Source organism: Cervus canadensis, chromosome X (assembly GCF_019320065.1).
Source record: "Cervus canadensis isolate Bull #8, Minnesota chromosome X, ASM1932006v1, whole genome shotgun sequence".
Classification (NCBI taxonomy): domain Eukaryota; kingdom Metazoa; phylum Chordata; class Mammalia; order Artiodactyla; family Cervidae; genus Cervus; species Cervus canadensis.
The window spans coordinates 48,490,966-48,510,669 of record NC_057419.1 but is presented as its reverse complement, the minus strand read 5'-3'; the positions used below and the strand labels follow the sequence as shown (position 1 = coordinate 48,510,669).

The window sequence follows — 19,704 nt, the reverse complement described above, 5'->3', positions numbered from 1 at the left end:
ATCAACAAGACACCTGCAGCCACACTGCAAGATGACCAAGAATCATTTTGGGAGCTTGCAGAACTGCCGTATGTCTCCTTCTAATTGTAAAGTAATTAACCTTCAATTATAATATATAAATTAATTTTTAAAAAAGCTGAGCACCAAATAATTGATGGTTTTGAACTGTGGTGCTGGAGAAGATTCTTGAGAGTACCTTGGGCTGCAAGGAGATCCAATCAATCAATCCTAAAGGAAATCAGTCCTGAATATTCATTGGAAAGACTGATGCTGAAGTTGAAGCTCCAATACTTTTGCCCCCTGATGCAAAGAACTGACTCATTGGAAAAGACACTGATGCTGGGAAAGATTAAAGGCAGGAGGAGAAGGGGACGACAGAGGATCAGATGGTTCGATGGTATCACAGACTCGATGGACATGAGTTTGAGTAAGCTCCAGGAGTTGGTGATGGACAGGGCAGCCTGGCATGTTGCATCCCATAGGGTTGCAAAGAGTCTGACATGACTGAGTGACTGGACTAACTGACTAATGCAGTCAAAGGCTTTCGCATATTCAATAAAGCAGAAGTAGATGTTTTTCTACAATTCCCTGGCTTTTTCTGTGATCCAACAGATGTTGGCAATTTGATCTCTGGTTCCTCTGCCTTTTCTACATCCAGCTTGAACATCTGGAAGTTCTCCATTCACATACTGTTGAAGCCTAGCTAGGAGCATTTTGAGCGTGACCTTGCTAGCGTGTGAAATGAGTGCAAATGTACAGTAGTTTAAACATTCTTTGGCATTGTCGTTCTTTGGAATTGGAATGAAAACTGACCCTTTCCGTTCCTGTGGCCATTGCTGAGTTTTCCAACTTTGCGGGCATATTGAGCACAGCACTTTAACAATGTTATTTTAAATAGCTCTGCTGAAATTCCATCACCTCCACTAGATTTTTTCGTAATAATACTTTCTAAAGGCTCACTTGACTTCACACTCCAGGATATCTGGCTCTAGGTGAGTGATCACACTATCGATGTTGCATGGGTCATTTAGATCTTTTTTATATAGTTCTTCTGTGTATTCTTGCCAGTCAGGCAGTTCAGTCGTCCAGTCATGTCTGACTCTTTGCAACTCCATGGACCGCAGCCACACTATGGTGTGGCTGTTTTGTAGATAAGTTCATTTTTGTCATATTTTCAGTTCAGTTCAGTCCAGTCACTCAGTCATGTCCGACTCTGTGACCCCATGAACTGCAGCACGCCAGGCTTCCCTGTCCATCACCAACTCCTGAAGTCCACCCAAACCCATATCCATCGAGTTGATGATGCCATCCAACCATCTCATCCTCTGTCGTCCCCTTCTCCTCCTGCCCTCAATCTTTCCCAGCATCAGGGTCTTTTCCAATGAGTCAGCTCTTCGCATCAGGTGGCCAAAGTATTGGAGTTTCAGTTAGATTCCATAAATAAGTGATGAGACATTTGTCTTTTGCTTTCTGACTTACTTCACTTCATATGGTGATCTGGTTTCCATCCATGTTGCTGCAAATAATATTATTTAGTCCTTTTAATGGCTGAGTAATACTCCATTGAATATATGTACTATATCTTCTTTATCCATTCATCTGCTGATAGACATTTAAGTTGTTTCCATGTCTTGGCTCCATAAATAAAACTTGCCGAGGTCCAGCCTCGGCAGGACCAGGAATACCCAAGGGATGAGTGGCGTCGGCGAGGAAGAAGACAGACAGACAGACAGACACACACAGACGTTGCATAGAAGAAGCAGCTTTTTTTTTTTTTTTATTTTTAGGATAGCTCAGTTTTTATAGAATGAACGTTACCTCCACCTTAAGTCACCACTAATTACATCAGATATTGGTTTGTGCTTCCGTCAATATTTTTTTCCCATGTTTTCTGCCTATGCATTCATCTAGAACGTTTCCAATTACAGGGTTTATACTTGAATGTCCTGTACATAGTCTTCTTGACTCAATGGCCTAACATTCTCACTCTAACAAAAACAATGTTCCACAAATCTCAGGTATAGTGTAAATTCTTTGGACAATAAAACAATACATGGGAAGGGTCACAGTAACATGTTTGACATTTCTGAGAATAGTACCATGAGAAAAACCTGATATTTTTCTTTACCTGAAACCACAAAATCTCAATTTACAATGATTAACTATTAAACAGCAAAAACACCTCTAAAGCAGCAAAACACCTCTATTAATAGTGAGATAATGACAGTGAAGCTGGTTAATATAAATCTTCTATTGAAATCCTATATACTCCATTTTCTAATTTTACAAAAATACCCATAATATCCCATGTTGTTTAAAGAAAGAGAAACAATGAACAAATAGCAACAAGGAAATAGCAATAATGAAAACCCTTTCAACCAAGGAGCAAATAAACTAAAGCAGTATATCTACTTCTAAATCTAAATACCTCTACTCTTTTCTACTCTAGAACATTATAATCTTTTAAGCAAGCAGCCAAACTATACCTGTGGCCTTTTCCTTTTTGACTTGATGTTTATGGTCATGTCCTGAGCCAGAGCAATCATGAGCATTTCCAAAAAGGTTTGGACTTTTCCAGTAAGGCCTTATTACTACATATTATATTTCCAAAAATTAATAGAAAGCCCAACAACAGTGAGACAGAAGGAAGAAAGGGACATACCGGGCCCCTGGACCAACCTCCAGGGGAAGAGCTGCCTTGTAGATTCCTTTCTCATCCTATGACCTTGTCCCCGGGACAACCTCGAGGGGAAGAGCTGCCTTGCAGGTTCCTTTCTCGCCCTGGCAGCTCCGGAGGGGACATATGGGCCCCCGGGACAGCCCCATGTGAAGAAGAGCTGCCTTGCAGGTTCCTCTCTCGTCCCATGACCTTGTCTTGGACTGGGTGCATCCCGGTGGCTCCCGACAAAAACTGCTACGAATATAGGGGTACATGGATCTTTTCAAGTTACAGTTTTGTCTGGATATATGCCCAGTGCTGGGATTACTGGATCATGTGGTATTTCTATTTTTAGTTTTCTGAGACATCTCTGTACTGTTTTCCATAGTGGCTGCACCAACTACGTTACTACCAATAGTCTAAGAGGGTTCCCTTTTCTCCGCATCTTCTCCAGTGTTTATTGTTTATAGACTTTTCTTAATGGTGTGAGGTGGTACCTCATTGTAGTTTTGATTTGCGTTTCTTATAATTAGCGATGATGAACATCTTTCTACTGTTTTTGATACTCACGAAAGGGTATCCTTTGGGTTTCAGATTTCTGGAATACATACATTCTTGTTCCTTGTCAGGCCAGGAAATTTTGATGATATTTTGTAAGGTGTTCCCAGGTTGAAGACTAGGTTTGATGATTATACATGAGATCAATTTTGGCTATGATTTTAAGACTATTGATAATAAATACTTGCCTCTGTCCACATGGTTTTGTGAGATCTCCTGGTTTGTTCCTATGAGCCAAGTGTTTCTACCACTGGGAAGTGCTTGGCGTGTCATCCCAGATTGCACGGTGCCCTCTTGCCTTGAGACAATTTGGTTGTTGCTGTTGTTTGGCTGCACTGTACAGATCGAATGATGTTAGTTCCCTGACCAGTGATTGAACCTGGGCCCTCAGCACTGAAAGCAGAGAATCCTAACCTCTGGATCAGCAGGGAATTTGTGAGACAGTTTCTAAACCCAGTAAATTGACATAGATGGCAAGATTTCTTTATCTAGACAAGAGTTCTTTCAATTCTGTTCCTTATTTATGTTCTCTCAAGTAGCCTTCTCTCTGAGTGAAACTTTCCCCTCATTCTTGGATGGTCTGGATTCTTTTTAATAGCCATTGACTTGCAAATTAATCAAAAGCATAATAAAGTTTATAGTGGTATTTGATGAGGAGCAGCTCTGTTGGAGAATGTTTGCCAGGAGAGATTCTGTGATAAGAGGCAACTTGGGCACATATTGTTCGGCGGGCAGATAGGAGAAACCCTTCATGTTTGAGTCTTTACTTCAAATATGTTCAGTCTGGCTTTTTACAGCTGGGAAAACGATACCAATTGTTAGTATTCCCAGTGTTCATTCTGAGCCACAGTATTTTAATAAATTGAGAGGCAATGAGGGGAGTCTTGTGTGGGCAAAAGTACAGATTTGGGAATATAAAACTCTGGTTCTGAATCTTGAGTGCACCACTTAATAGCCCTGTGATGTTTCTTCTCTGAGATTCCACTTTTTTATCTGTAAAAATCGGAATCATAATGTCTTTTTCATGGGTCATTGTCAACGTTTATGGGCGTGACACTTAAAGCAGAGTGCCTGTCATTATAGTGACTAAGTGTTGTGATGGTTAGGTTTTAATAATAGATGCCACACGCATAGGCCTACAATCAAAATGAAAAAGTCAGGAGTGCAGGAGGCATGCAGCCATTGGCATCAGGCTGCTGTGACATTATTCTGCCCACATTTATTATTTCAAGTGCTTTTTTTTTTTCATTGTTTTTGGTTTGACAGTATTTTTTGTCAGTCACCATTGTTTTGTTCTCTTAAAGGAATATGAAACTCTAGCTCTAGACAAGGATTTAGCTGGTAGGTTCTGCAGCAGAGGCTGAAGCAAAACCTAGTAGCAACATCTGTGCAAGTGGACAATAATAAAAAGAGCTAACATCTGCTGAGTTCTTCCTTTATTTGTTGGGAGATAAGTTTGTCTGTGGGTGACAGAGACATGTTTTAATTACGACTTACACAAGATGGAAGTACATTGCTCTCTAACAGGAAAGTCTGAATTGGTTGGCAGCTTTGTGATGTTGTAATGGTGGCTCCATTATTGCATGGATCTAGGTGCCTTGTCTTTTGTAGTTCTACCATCTTGAAAGTTTGGCTCTTCTTCCAAGATGACTCACCCCTATATTCTCATCCTAGCTTCTGGCAGGGAAGAAGGGTTCGTGGGACAGGGATACCCCTTTTCCATTAGGGACATGACCTAGAGGTTACTTGTATCATTTCTGATCATATCATATTGGCTAATATTTGGTCTCATGGCAAAACTAACTGCAAGGCATCCTGGGAAATGTAGTCTTTGAGTGGCCACGAGCCTAGCTAGACATTCCACTAATAGAAAAATGGAGAACACATATTAGGAGATGAATACTGGAATGGTCTCTTCCACAACTACTATGTGCCATGCTGTGCTTTACATTATAGTTTTGTTCATGATAGCATCATCTTATTTAATGCTCACAACAACCCCATGAGATTGTAATTACTATGAATTTTTTTTAAAACAGAGGGAATATTTTGAGACAGAGAGAAGTTAAGTCTTTTTAAAACGTCTCGAGATGCAGAGAGGCTAAAAAATTTTTTTTAAATCTCAAGGGAAATAAGGGGCAAGGCCAGGATTTGAACCCAGGGAGTCTGACTTTGGAGCCTTATGCTATGAACCACTGTATAGTTCTCGCTTGCTCAGTATTTTTCTCAAGCCTTGATATGCTCTGCTAGATGAAACTGTGGATTGCTGAAAGGCATCAAGGAATCAAAGAAGCTTTGTGAAGCTTCTATTGCTTCCTCTTCCAGGCAGTTAATTGCTTCCCTTCTAGAATTCCTAGCTTATTTGATGCAAAATAGTGTTCAGCACAATTGGGTCTAAACAGGGTAGCAAAAGAAAAGCAACACCACAGACACATGTGACAGGAATTTTAATGAAAGCAGTTCCTGATTTGAAAGCAATGTGTCTATGCCATGATAAAGCAAGCACTCTTTGTACTGCATTGTACAGTTTTGATTATGGGATAGAATAAATTGAATTCAGTATATCACTGGAATATAGAAATGAAAATATTGTCATTCAATGACAGTTGAGACTGTTGGCCTCTGTAATATTTATGATTTCTACATATAAGTCATCAATTCACACATTAATACACATTTATCTATGTAGCAACAAGCAAACCTAAAGAATGAACTGATGTTTTTAAAATACAAAGGCACCCTGAGTTTATCTTAAGTGGAGAATTGGCCTTAGCTGGAATTAAATGTTTTCAGCATCTTTTTTTTCTTTTTTTCTGTGTATTCCCTTAAAAAAAAAAAAAAGAAGTGTAGCTGATATATAATATGTTAATTTCAAGTATACAGTGTCTACCTGCTCACCTTCTGTGGTGGCTACAATCACTGATGACTGTGACAACCTTTTTTTTTTTTTTTGACTGATATGGCAGGCAGTATTCCATTTATTAATAGCAAAGTGATTCAGGTATACATGTATAATGTATATCTATTCTTTTTCAGATTTTCTTCCACTATAGGTTATTATAAGATAATCTGAATATAGTTTCCTATGCTATTCAGTTGCCCCTTGTTGTTTATTTTCTATATATAATAGTGACTATCTGTTAATCTGAGGTTCTACGTTATCTCCCCTTACCCCTACTTTCCCCTTTGGTAGCCATGAGATTGTTTTCTATGTTGATCAGTGTATTTCTGTTTTGTAAATAGGTTCATTTGTATCATTTTTTATGATTCCACATGTAAGGGATATCTAGTATTTGTCTGACTTCACTTAGTATGATAATCAGTAGGGGATAAGACCCATCCATGTTGCTGCAAATGACATTATTCTTTTTTATGTCTGAGAAATATCTTTTTCATAACATTTTTTTTCTTTGTATCTTCATTACTTTTCAACAGTTCATTTGGGGCCATATTTATGTCTACTACACTTTTTTTATACCTATCCAGTACTCTTTGTTTTTGTTTCCAAATGAGAACAAAGAGAGGAAATGGTGAGAATTTTAATATTTTAAAGAATCAAAAGTTTTGCTTTCTGATCAAAAGTGTACAAACAAGATTAAGGAAGATGGAAAAGTTCTAGAAATCCTTACTGTAGTTTTCCCAGGCTAACTTTTTCAAAGTATGTCTGATATCAGTTTGGGCCAATTTTAATTTGATTTTATTCTCAGGAAATCTAACATTGTACATTTTTCTCTTCACATTCTCTCTTTAAAAAATAATAATAATGGGTTCACATTGTAAACTCCTCTATAATTCCCGAAACACATTCAGTTCAGTTCAGTCGCTCAATTGTGTCTGACTCCTTGCGACCCCACGAACTGCAGCACGCCAGGCCTCCCTATCCATCACCAACTCCCGGAGTCCACCCAAACCCATGTCCGTTGAGTTGGTGATGCCATCCAACCATCTTATCCTCTGTTGTCCCCTTCTCCTCCTGCCCTCACTCTTTCCCAGCATCAGAGTCTTTTCAAATGAGTCAGCTCTTTGCATCAGGTGGCCAAAGTATTGGAGTTTCAGCTTCAACATCAGTCCTTCCAATGAACACCCAGGACTGATCTCCTTTAGGGTGGACTGGTTGGATCCGAAACAGATTACCATACTTAATTGTCTCTGGTTCTCACAACGACCCTTGAGGAAGATAGGAAAGGAATCGGTATCTTCATTTTGAAGTTGAAGTACTGAGACCTGGAGAGATTAAGTGGAATGTCCAGTAATACCTAGTATGGCTGAGATTTCCTCCCTCCCGCCCCATTCCCTTCCTTTTTCCCTTCTTCCTATCTTCTTTCTGTGTCACTCACCAGCTTTCCCTTATGCTCTCTTTTTTTCATTCAATTAAATGATAGCTATTATGTTCCTGGCACTGCTTAGATGCTATAAAATGAAAAGTTGAACAAAACAGATGCAGTTTTGCCCTCGTGGAAATTCCAGAGGAGTTCGCAAGACAAGCATGAAACCAGTTTAAAAAAAAAAAAAAAAGTACAATTAAGAACTATGGTAAGTTCTGTGAAGAGAAAGAACACAGTTCTCTGAATGTGAATAAGACAGGAATCTGCTGTAGATTTGGTAATCAGAGAAAGTCACTCTGGGTAGGCAGCAGTAAAGCTGAAATAAAAGAATATGTGAAAGCCAGCCAGATGAAGAAACTAGGCTTATTTAAAAAAGATTATTTTAAAAAAATAAATAAAAAGAAATAAAAAAGATTATTTATTTATTTACTTTTGTCTGTGCCGGGTCTTCCTTGCATTTGTGTGGGCTTTCTCTAGTTGTGGCCAGTGGGGGCTACTCTCTAGTTGCAGATCTCGGGCTCAGTAGTTGCTGTTGAAGGGGCCTGGAGTGTGCAAGCTTCAGTGACTGTGCACACAGGCTTAGTTGCTACATGGCATGTGGAATCTTCATGGACCAGGGTTCGAACCCGTCTCTCCTGCATTGGCAGGCAGATTCCTTACCCACTGCACCACCAAGGAACTTCCTAGGCTGTATGTTTATCATTTAGGGTAGGCTAAGTGATGTTCTAAGAACAGTTTCAAATTCTTAGTGGTTTAAAACAATGAAGGTTTATTTCTCTCTCATGTTCCACGTCCATAACTGAGTGGCTAGGGACTCTACTTCATGGCATCCTCAGACCAGGACTCAAACTTACAAGGCAGACACTATTTGGGACATTGCCATTCTTCATGCAAAGAAGAAGGATTGTGGTAACCTGGTGATTTGCTCTTAAAGCTTTTACCTGGAGTCACATATCACAGTTCATGCACCAGTGGGAGTCACTTGACCTCATCTAAGGTATCTTGTAGATACCGTCAAGAGGGCGGTATCTACAGTTCCAGCTTGTTCCACCTACCCAGCCTCCCTTGCAGCTAATGGTAATGTTGTGACACTGTCTGGTCAAGTGAACCTAAGGGAAGTCCTTCTTCATTGGAGGACTTCTGCATCAACTTTTGCTTTTCTGTTTAGATACAGGTATAACTGTAAGATACAGGTGTAACTGACATGCCCTCCCTATTCTTCCTGCCTTAAACTCTACTGATGCACTACTGAAGCTGCCTAACCATTTTGCATAAGAATGATGAGCCATGCTTTGAAGATAGGGGATCATCAGAATGAAGTGATTCTTTAATGACCTGACTTTTCAGTTGAACTAATACAAACAAGTGCCTAATTCTGGATTTCTTCTATGTGGGGAAGAAAGTGAAAGTGTTAATCGCTCAGTTGCATCCTACTCTTTGAGACCCTATGGACTGTAGCCTGCCAGGCTCCTCTGTCCATGGAATTCTCCAGGCAAGAATACTGGAGTAGGTAGCCATTCCTTTCTCCAGGGGATCTTCCTGACCCAGTGATCAAACCCAGGCCTTCTGCATTGCAGGCAGATTCTTTATGGTTCTGAGCTACAAGGGAAACCCTTGTGGGAGAAAAATTACACCAAATATTTAAGCCTGTTACTTGGAACTAGAAGCAATTCTAGCTTATGTGGATAAGAAAGATGAACAGATTCTGTGCTTACAGCCCAGAAACCCATCTTCCTCAGATACTTTTCCTGAGACTGGGCCAGCAGTGCAGGAACCAAATGAGATCGACCTTGCTTTGTGAGTGGTGGCCAGTGAAGCAGAGGAAAGAGAAATCTTCCATCCTATTCCCCTCTTCTAGCTCCCTGTACTTCCCTTTCTCCTTCATACAATGTCTCCAGTTGCACAGTTTCTTTTTCTGACTACAACTACCGTCCCTTTACCCTTTACTCTCTCATTACCCTTTCTCCTCTTCTTGAGAAATGCTTGTGTCCACTTAAGGTGAAATTATCCTAGGTATGATGGAATTTCCCTGGTGGCTTAGCGGTAAAGAATTCACCTGCCAGTGCAGGAGACATGGGTTTGATCCCTGGGTTGGGAAGATCCCCTGGAGAAAGAAATGGCAACCCACTAATGATTGAATTAGGTCAGTTTCTCAAAGATTTGAAACATCTGTAAGCAGCTTGTGAGTGAAAAAGGTTGCCTGCCATATCAACAAACAAAGGGATGTTGTAACCATCAAGTCACTGCAGCCTCCCTAAGGTGCACCCTGAGGGGACTCAGGATGGGAAAGAACAGGATACTGGCCATAAATAACTGAGCTGCAAATCAAAGAATGATTTCCATGAGCCCAGACTCTTGCCTCTTCCCACACACAGAAAAGGGCTAAATTCATTATCTTGAGCTTCTGGTTGGTTTTCCTTACTTGTTGGTAATTTTTGATGTTCCTACTCCTTGTTGCAAAACTCCTATGTATCCTGACTCCTCTCTTACTTCTTCTGAGCAGTCCCTCAGAGCTATACCTGAAGGGCGGTCTCCCAGGCTTCAGTCCTCAGCAAGTCTGCCAAATAAAACAATTCTCAATTTTTAGGTTATCCATTTTTTTCAGTCAACACGCTTAATATTTTGTGCTGCCTATGGCATTCTTCTCAGCTTTCCCCACAGTCTCAGCGGTTGCTCTCAGAATATGTGGGACAGTTAATGCTGGTTGTCTTAGGAATTCCCAACTGGTGTGTTTGGACCTTGAAATTCTTGCTTCTCTGTGTCCTTTCTGTGGCAGCCCAAGTCTTTTCAGACTTTGGAACTGGAAGCTAAGTGAATGCTGATTGCTAAATAAAGTCCTGTGAATAGAGCATATAGAAAAATGCAATCGAAATATTTGACTTTATGGCCATAATTTCTCCAAATGGTCTCAAGCTCTAGTTTAAGGAGCAATCAAGTAGTTAAACTTTAGGCACCTGATCTTAAAATTTATTTTTTTTTTTTTGTCTCTGGAGTATCCTAGAATACCCCATGTTCTCAATTTCTTATTCTTTGGCCCACTATCCTACTAGGATAGGACTGCGGTCTAGGATTATTCTTTGTTCCACTCATTTTGGTCATTTTTTCTTTGATTGTTGCATGAATGGTTACAGATTGTGACTAGGCAGTGTTTTATTTCTCCTGTGCCCTGAGGTGTTTAAAGGTGTGTGTGTGTGTGTGTGTATGTGTGTGTGTGCGCGCGCGCGCACGCGCATGTGTGCACTCAGTCATATCTGACTCTTTGAAGTCCCTTGGACTGCCAGGCTCCTCTGTCCATGGGATTTTCCAGGCAAGAATACAGGAGTGGGTTGCCATTTCCTGTTCTAGCGTATCTTCCCGACCCAGGGTTCAAACCTGTGTCTTCTTGAGTTTCCTGCATTTTCAGGCGGGTTCTTTACCACTGCACCACCTGGAAAGGTCTGTTGTTATTCTCCAAATAATTAAATTGAAGTTTTCAAATGAGAATTCATCTCATCTTAAAAGTTGTAGCTTTTACAGGTTTTCAAAAGTAAATTGTGTGGAGCTTTTCTTACACTCAATTTCAGGAGCCAGTTGTTCATGAAAAAAAGACACAAGGATGCTTTGTAAGTTCTAAATCAGGGAGTAGAAAACATGTGTTGTGTGTTCTTGTCATTTGTGCTCAATTGGACAAGAAAGGGAGAACTTTGTTTTCTTTTCAATTATGGATTATTACAGGATATTGAATATAGTTCCCTGTGCTATATAGTAGGACCTTGTTGTTTATTTTATATATAATAGTTTCTGTCTGCTAACACCAAACTCCTAATTTATCCCTCCTCAATGCCCTTTTCCTTTTGGTAACCATCTGTTTGTTTTCTGTGCCTGTGAGTTTGTTTCTGTTTCGTAAGTAAATTCATTTGCATCATACTTTAGATTCCACCTTTAAGTGGTGTTTGTCTTTTCCTTTCTGACTTACTTCACTCAGTATAATCTCTAGGTCCATCCATGTTGCTACAAATGGCATTATTCTTTTTAACGGCTGAGTAGTATTCCTTTTGAATAGCTATTTTCTAAAGCGTATATAAATAGATCATGTCATATAGTAAAAGAAAGGACATAGAAATAGCATTTATTTAGTACTTGTGTAGCAGGAAACAAGCTGGTATCTTCCCATATATTTTCTTGAAGTGAAGTGAAGTGAAGTGAAGTCGTTCAGTCGTGTCCGACTCTTTGTGACCCCACAGACTGTAGCCCACCAGGCTCCTCTGTCCATGGGATTCTCCAGGCAAGAATACTGGAGTGGGTTGCCATTTCCTTCTCCACTTAGTCTTAAAAATGGTCACATTGAAATATTACTCCTGTTTTTGAAATGAAGAGACTGAAGTTGAGTGGGTAAATCATTGTTTACATTTGAACAGGTAATTCATGATGGACCCAGGATTCAAACAAATGTATATCTAACAGCAAAGCCCATGACTCAGTGGCAATTGTTTGATCTTCAATGATGGGCAATGTCTTTGTAGCAAAGTTCACGTTGGCTCATTTAAGGCAGCCATCCCAAACCTTTTTGGCATCAGGGACTAGTTTCGTGGAAGAAAATTTTTATATGAACCTGGTGTGGGGGTGGTTTGGATGATTCAAGCATATTACATTTATTGTGCACTTAAAGTGAAAATGTTAGTCGCTCAGTCGTTTCCGACTCTGTGCGACCCCATGGACTGTAGCCTGCCAGTCTCCTCTGTCCATGGAATTCTTCAGGCAAGGATACTGGAGTGGGTTGCTCTACCCTTCTCCAGGGTATCTTCCCAACCCAGGGATGGAACCCAGGTCTCCTGCATTGCAGGCGGATTCTTTACCATCTGAGCCACCAGGAAAGCCCATTGTGCAATTAATTCAATTATTATTATATCAGCTCTACCTCAGATAATCAGGCATTAGATCCTGGAGGTTGGGGACCCCTGACTTAAAGAAATCACCCATGTTGCCAAGTTTGATTTCACACTCTTGCCTCATATCTAGGCAAGGAGACAATATGGCATTGTGCACGCCTGTAGGCTGGGGTTGTGCTCCCTTGTTACGGTATCAAAGACACCCTGGAGAAGTTAGAGTAGAATGTAAATAAATACTAATAGCAAATAGAAGTGCCTGGATAAGATTTCAAAATCCAAGAGTAAGACACAAACATTATATTTTTCCACTAATGAGATCAAAGGATTATTGATTCTGGAGGAAGAAATTATGGATTTTTGAGTCACTTGAATGTAACTCCTTGACCCTTTCAAATAGTCTCCCCAGTGAGCACATCCCTTAGATAAAGATAGCTCTGCTCCTCTTTTGTAAGTGATTTTTTTCCCTCTCCTTCCAGGAAGCTGAAGAATGAACTCTTGGAAGCAAAACGCAGAAGTGGGAAGACTCAACAAGAGACCACCAGGGTCTGTGCCCACTGTCAGAGAAACCTGGGCTTGATATTCGACCGGGGAGACCCGTGCCAGGCCTGCTCCCTCAGAGTGTGCAGCCAGTGCCGGGTCTCAGGCCTTGATGGCAGCTGGCGGTGCACCATCTGTGCAAGAGTCGCGTGAGTTTCTTGCCTTTGTGTGCAAAGTCAGCTTTGATGACTGAAGAGTTGGGGATGGGGGGAAGCAAGGAGGAAGAATATGTAAAAGGTAGCGGTAGAGAATAGAATTGAAAGTATAGCCCCACTAGAAGTTCAGTAGTGCTTTGGGAGGGTGTGATGTGTATTTGTGTGTGTCTGAGACACAGAAACATTATGCGGTTGGAAGCCTCACAGGACGTGGTCTCTTCCCTCAGGCTTTCTTAGAGCTGCACTTGGCTCCACCCAGCTTCTTAGGGTGTGTGTGCTCAGCCGTGTCCGACTCTTTACTACCCTGTGGAATTTTCCAGGCAAGAATACTGGAGTGGGTTGCCGTGCCCTCCTCCAGGGGATGTTTCCAACCCAGGGATTGAACCTGCATCTCCTGCATTGGCAGGCGGGTTCTTTACTGGTGCAGCCTGAGAAGTCCAATACTGGGTTTAGTAAACTGCAAATCAAGGTGCAAAAATAATTCTGGATATCTTCCTGTCTTCCTCATGAAATCAAATTGTTTACTTGGGGTATTTCTCCATATATGTGTACAGAAAAAATATCAGCAATGCACTTTGCTTTCTACTTAAAAGGAACATGATACATCTGTGACTCAAGTACATAATGTAAAAGTTGCTCTTTTAGACCCTGAACTCTTCTTAGAAAGTTTTTCTCAGTGTGAAATAATGGGTCTTTACAACTCTGCTCCCCTTTACTTCATATTTCAGAGTTGGATATAAAGGCTCTTCCAGTATTGTCAAATTGGAGAAGGAAATGGCAACCCACTGCAGTATTCTTGCCTGGAGAATCCCATGGACAGAGGAGCCTGGTGGGCTATAGTCCATGGGATCGCAAAGAGTTAAACACGACTGAGCGACTATTACTTACAGTATAGTCAAATATTGACTTACAGAGGAAATAATGGACAGAATTTCCTCAATTATAGTTTTGCCTCAATTATAGTTTTGCCTCTATACAATTTTGCAGGACCACTCTTAGTGACTACTCTTAGTGACCACTAGAGGACAACAAATCAGAACAGGAAAACTTGGAAAGAGACTAGCACCCTTTTTTTTTTTTTTTTTAATGAAAACATAATGCACATGGCTTTTGTTTTCAACTAGAGTTAACTTATACAAAAGGACACAAATGACAAGTGTACAACAGGGTTTCTCAATTTCAGCATCACTGAAATTTTTGGCAATATGGTTCTTTGTGGGGGAGGGAGGGCCTGTCCTGTCTACTATGAGATGTTTAGCAGTGTTCATGGCTTCTACCCAGTAGACACCAATAACACTCCTCCCTTTTGCAGTGGTAACAATGACAGATTCCTGCCAACATTGCCACATGTCCCGTAAAGAGTAAATGTCTTTGAGAAGCACTCATGTACAGCTTTGCAAATTATCACAGTTTCTGTGTAACTACCATTCAGGCAACGAAGTAGAAATGCTACTGACACCCCAGAAGCTTTTCTTCTTCCTCCTCCCAGTCACCAGTCCCTTCTTATTCTCCAGATATAAATATTATCCTGCTAGCACCATAGGTTAACTTTGAATTTTTAATACTTTAAATTGATTTTAATTGTTTAAATTGTTGATTTTATACTTAAAATATTAAAAAATTTAAATTTTTTATACTTTAAATTGACTCATACAGTGTGTGTGTATTTGTTCATAACTACTTTTGGTCACCATTATGTTTGTGAGACATCCATTTTTGTTGCATTTGGCAGTTGTCTACTCATTTTCACTTTTATACTCATTTCACTCATTTTCACTATAGTGTTTGTTAACACTCTATTTATAACTATATAAGGATTCATATACCATTCTATCATTGATGTATATTTGGGATGTTTCTAGCTTTCGCCTCTTAAAAATAGTGTTGTTATAAATATTCTTGTGCATGTCTCTTGGTACATATGTATACGTATTTCCATTGAATATGTACATAGTAAAGTTGCTGGGTCATAGAATATATGCATGTGTTTCATTTCAGTTGTTGTTTAGTAGCTAAGTTATGTCTGACTCTTTGCGACCCTATGGACTGTAGCCCGCCAGGCTCCTCTGTCCATGGGATTTCCCAAGCAAGAATACTGGAGTGGGTTGCCAGTTCCTCATCCAGGGGACTTTCCCAGATCAGGGATCAAACCCATGTCTCCTACCTTAGCAGGTAGATTCTTTACCACTGGGCCACCTGGGAAGCCCCACGATACCGATTTGTTTTCCAAAGTGGTTGTGCCAAGTTATCCTTTCACTAGCAATGCATGAATATTGGTTACTTTATATTTTTACAACAGTGTTTTTTGTTTTTCCATTTTTATAATTTTGTTGGGTATGTAGTGGATTAATTGCATTTTTCTTTATTACCAATGAGAATGAGGATATCTTCATATGTTGATTGACCATTTGAACATCCTTTTCTGTGAAGTGCTGGTTCAGGTCTCTTGCCTTTTTCTCTGTTAGGTTATCAGCCTTTTACTGACTAGTGTGAAGGAGTTTTTCATATATTCTGTGTACAAACCACGTTGGTTCCTTGTGTTTCAGATATTTTTTCCCAACTTCTGATGTTCCTTTTCATTCTCTCAGTGGTGTATTGAAGAACAGAAATCTCTGATTTTTAGTAACTCATTTTGTTCATCTTTTCCTGTATGAGATTAGTGGGTTTTTTCTTTCTGTATCCTAACGGGGAAAAAAAAAGCTTTTTGTAAAAGTTGATAAAAATATTCTCCCATGTGATCTCTTGTGTTATTGTATTACCTTTTTAAACTTACAGTCGACTTGGAACTGATTTTTGCATGTGCTGTGAGTTATAAATTCCTTTTTATATTTTAATATGAATATCCATTTGATCCAGCAACATTCATTGAAAGGACCATTTTTTCACTTCTCTACAGTGTCACCTTCACAAAACAAGTTTCATTTCTGACTACTCTGTTACATGTGTAATGTACCAATGCCACGTTATTTTAATTTAATGTAGCTTTATAAAATTTTATATCTAGTGGGCTTGCCACTTTGCTGTTTTTGTTCAAAATGCCCTGGCTATTATTGGCCCCTGGTATTTTCAAATACATTTAGAATCAGCATTCCATAAAACAGGTCCTACTAGTGTTTTTATAGGGACTACATTACATCTACAGAAAGTTATGGAGAGAATTGATGTCTTTCAGTATTTAGTCTATTGATCCACAAACACTATGTGCCCTTTCATTAGTTTACCTTTGATTTCTTTTAGTAATATTTCATATAATAATTTTCCTGATACATCTTACATATCATTGGATCTAATCCAAGTATTTGATTTTTGTGTTATTATAAATAGTACCCTTAAAATTTTTTTTTTATTTTCTAATTGTTATTGTTATGGAGAAATGCAGTTGATTTGGGTAGTCCAACTTTATATTTGGAAATCTTGTTAAACTCACTAATTAAAATAATTCCTGTGGCACCATTCAAATTTTATTTTTGCACAAGTGTGTCTTCTTTTCTCACACTTCATATCTTTTTCTTCTTTCTGTTTTACGTATTTGTTTTCAATGTTATTCATTTCTTGTTCTTTCACTTTCTTAGAATTTTTCATTAATAGTGTTTTGATTCATATGTTTAGATACGTGATTTTTTTCCATCCTTTGTTCTTTTCTAACATATACATTTAAGGATATGAATTTCCCTGTTTGCACTGGTTTAGCTGCATCTCACACATTTTCATATCCATTATTTTTTGTGATACTGGTTTCATTCTGTTTTCTAATTTCTATCACCTTTTCTTCCAGCTCTGAGTTATTTACAATTGTCTTTTGATTTCTAACTTCATGGGGATTTTTGATATCTTTTTGATATTGAAATTAGCTTTATTTCACTTTGGTCAGAAAACATACTCTATATGATTTCATTCTTTGAAATTCAGCCCAGAAAATCTTCAATTTTATTAAATGTTCCAATTTCCTTGAAAAAATGAATTCTGCAGTATTGATTTGAATATCTTAGTTTTGTCTTTTAATGATATTTGTTAATTGTGTTGTCCAAACCTTCCATATCACTACTGATTTTTTAATCTATATATTCTATGTGATATTGAGGGAAATATATACTAATCTCTCTCAATAATGATTGTGGATTTTCTATTTTCCTTTTTAACTTGATAATATTTGCTTTGTGTATGTTGAATTTAGAGTCTTGATTGCTTAAGTATTTAGAATTGTGAGGTTTTATAGTTGTACAGAAACCTTTATAATTGTGAAAACTCTCTCCTTACCTCTAGTTATGATTTTTTCCTTTTAAAGTTTACTTTGTCATTAGTATGGCCTCGGTTGCTTTCTTTTGGTTGGCATATGCCTGGGGAATCCTCTTTATCCTTTACTTGCAACTTTTTTCTTTCCATATATTTACCGTATGTCTCTTATAAGTGGAATATTATCCTGTGTGCATGTTTTAAATCTAGGCTGACAGTTGTCATTTAATTAGGATATTTGTCCCATTTGTAGTAATAACATAACCCATATATTTTATTTAAAATTTACCACCCTTTTACTTATTCTTTTTTTGGTCCCATCTATTCTGTTCTTTTCAGAGAAGGCAATGTTAACCCAGTCCAGTACTCCTGCCTGGAAAATCCCATGGATGGAGCAGCCTGGTAGGCTGCAGTCCATGGGTCACTAAGAGTCGGACATGACTGAGCGACTTCACTTTCACTTTTCACTTTCATGCATTGGAGAAGGAAATGGCAACCCACTCCAGTGTTCTTGCCTGGAGAATCCCAGGGACGGGGGAGCCTGGTGGGCTGCCGTCTATGGGGTTGCCCAGAGTCGGACACGACTGAAGTGACTTAGCAGCAGCAGCAGCAGCATTCTGTTCTTTTATCTCTACTTATTTGCCTTCATTTAGGTTGTTGCAATATTTTTCTATTTATCTCCTCTAATATTTATACATTTTTTACTACTCATCTAATGATTACTCTAGAGATTGCAGTGTACATCCTTGACTTGTTAAAATATAATATTAATTAGTAGTTTTGGTACTTCTAAGACAATATCGGGACTTAAAAACACTTTGATTGCCTTTTCTCCCCTCCTAGTGCTATTGTATATTTTAAATATTTGTATATCTATATCTATGCACACACATATGCACACATAGCTGAGTGTATATGTGTGTGTGTATATATACATATATGTATGTTTGTATGATTTGTCTTAGTCTATTTAGGCAGCTGTAACAGAATACCATAGACTAGGTGGTTCTTAAACAACAGAAATTTATGTTTCACAGTTCTGGTGATCAGGGTTCTGGCAGATTTGTTGTCTAGTGAGAGTGTGCTTCCTGGTTCATAGCCAGCTGTCTTCCCACTGTGTCCTCACCGGGCAGAAGAGACAAAGGAACTCTCTGGAGAATCTTTTTATAAAGGGAGTGATCACTTTCCAAAGACTCCATCCAAATAACCATTGCACTGGGGGTTACATTTCATTATATGAATTATTATGGAAGGGGTACATTCAGTCTGTAACATAATCCCATAAAATATTGTTATTTTATAGTCATTATTTCACCTAGATTTACTACTTAGTTACCCTTTCCATAACTATTTTCATATCCTTGAATTCAACTACTCATGGATAGTAAAAATTCATGTGTGAGTGGACCTAAGCAGTTCATACCCATGTTATTCAAGGGTCAACCATATTTGAAAAACTGTAAAGCTTAGTGAGACTCTGTTTAATAATATGTATCAATTAAGAATATACTTTTTTTTTTCTAGCAAGGAAATTGGATAAGGCCTGTAAATATTCAAGATTACCTTAATCAGATCAAGGTTTAAGCTAATTTCAAAATTGGAGCCTTAGTCCTTGAGAGCGTGGATCTGTTTTGGGATCACATTTATTCCTGGATAATACTAATAGTCCTACAAGGTCTCAAAATATATACCAATTAGATAAGAGAGGTGATTGATTTTCTGTATTATAAATAGTGGAAATACGCACACTAAGAGTTCAGAATGTGTGTTAGCACAGTTGGACTGGATAAATATCAAAATGTGTTTGTTTTTCCACCCAGTTCTTTTCCCACCAAACTCTGCCAAGGTGAAGTTTGTTATTTCAAGTGAAGAAAGGAAAAGGGATTTTAACAAATGACTGACCTACTAATGGGTCTGAAGACTTATAAGGAATATCTCAGTAACTATTTCTCCATTTCTTATACCATATTATTTTATTTGATCCCTAATGTTTGATCATTTTCATTTTTTATTCCATTTCTGTTTACCTCTTCTCTACCTCATGAGCCCTCATTTGCTCACACAACAGTAACTAGGGGCTGTGACTCATGAGCCTTTCAATCAATCAGGAGTTGCCTCACGCTTTTGTATGGGGAGAGGAATTTTGTCTTTAATTTCTAAATGTCAGTTGTAATTACAGAAACACTCTTTTCAATACAAGACCCAAGAGGTTTGTGTATTCATGCATTGCTAATTGAAAGTTTTGCCATCAGCTCATCTGGTAGTCAGTATAGATGGTAACTGTAGGTCTAATTCATAAAAAAATCTCCCCTCAATCTGGTCAGATCAATATTAGGTTATATATGTATATATAGAGAAACTTTTAATGT

At 38.7% G+C, this 19,704-nt stretch overlaps 1 protein-coding gene across 2 annotated transcripts in view; it reads left to right on the top strand.

Moving 5' to 3' along the window:
- SYTL5 (synaptotagmin like 5) overlaps positions 1–19,704 on the top strand; it is a 170,457-nt gene that overhangs the window by 43,365 nt on the left and 107,388 nt on the right. For both annotated transcript variants that reach the window (XM_043458058.1, XM_043458059.1), the window contains exon 4: positions 12,887–13,096. In XM_043458058.1, the coding sequence (XP_043313993.1) occupies positions 12,887–13,096 (210 nt within the window). The remainder of the gene's footprint in view (positions 1–12,886; positions 13,097–19,704) is intronic.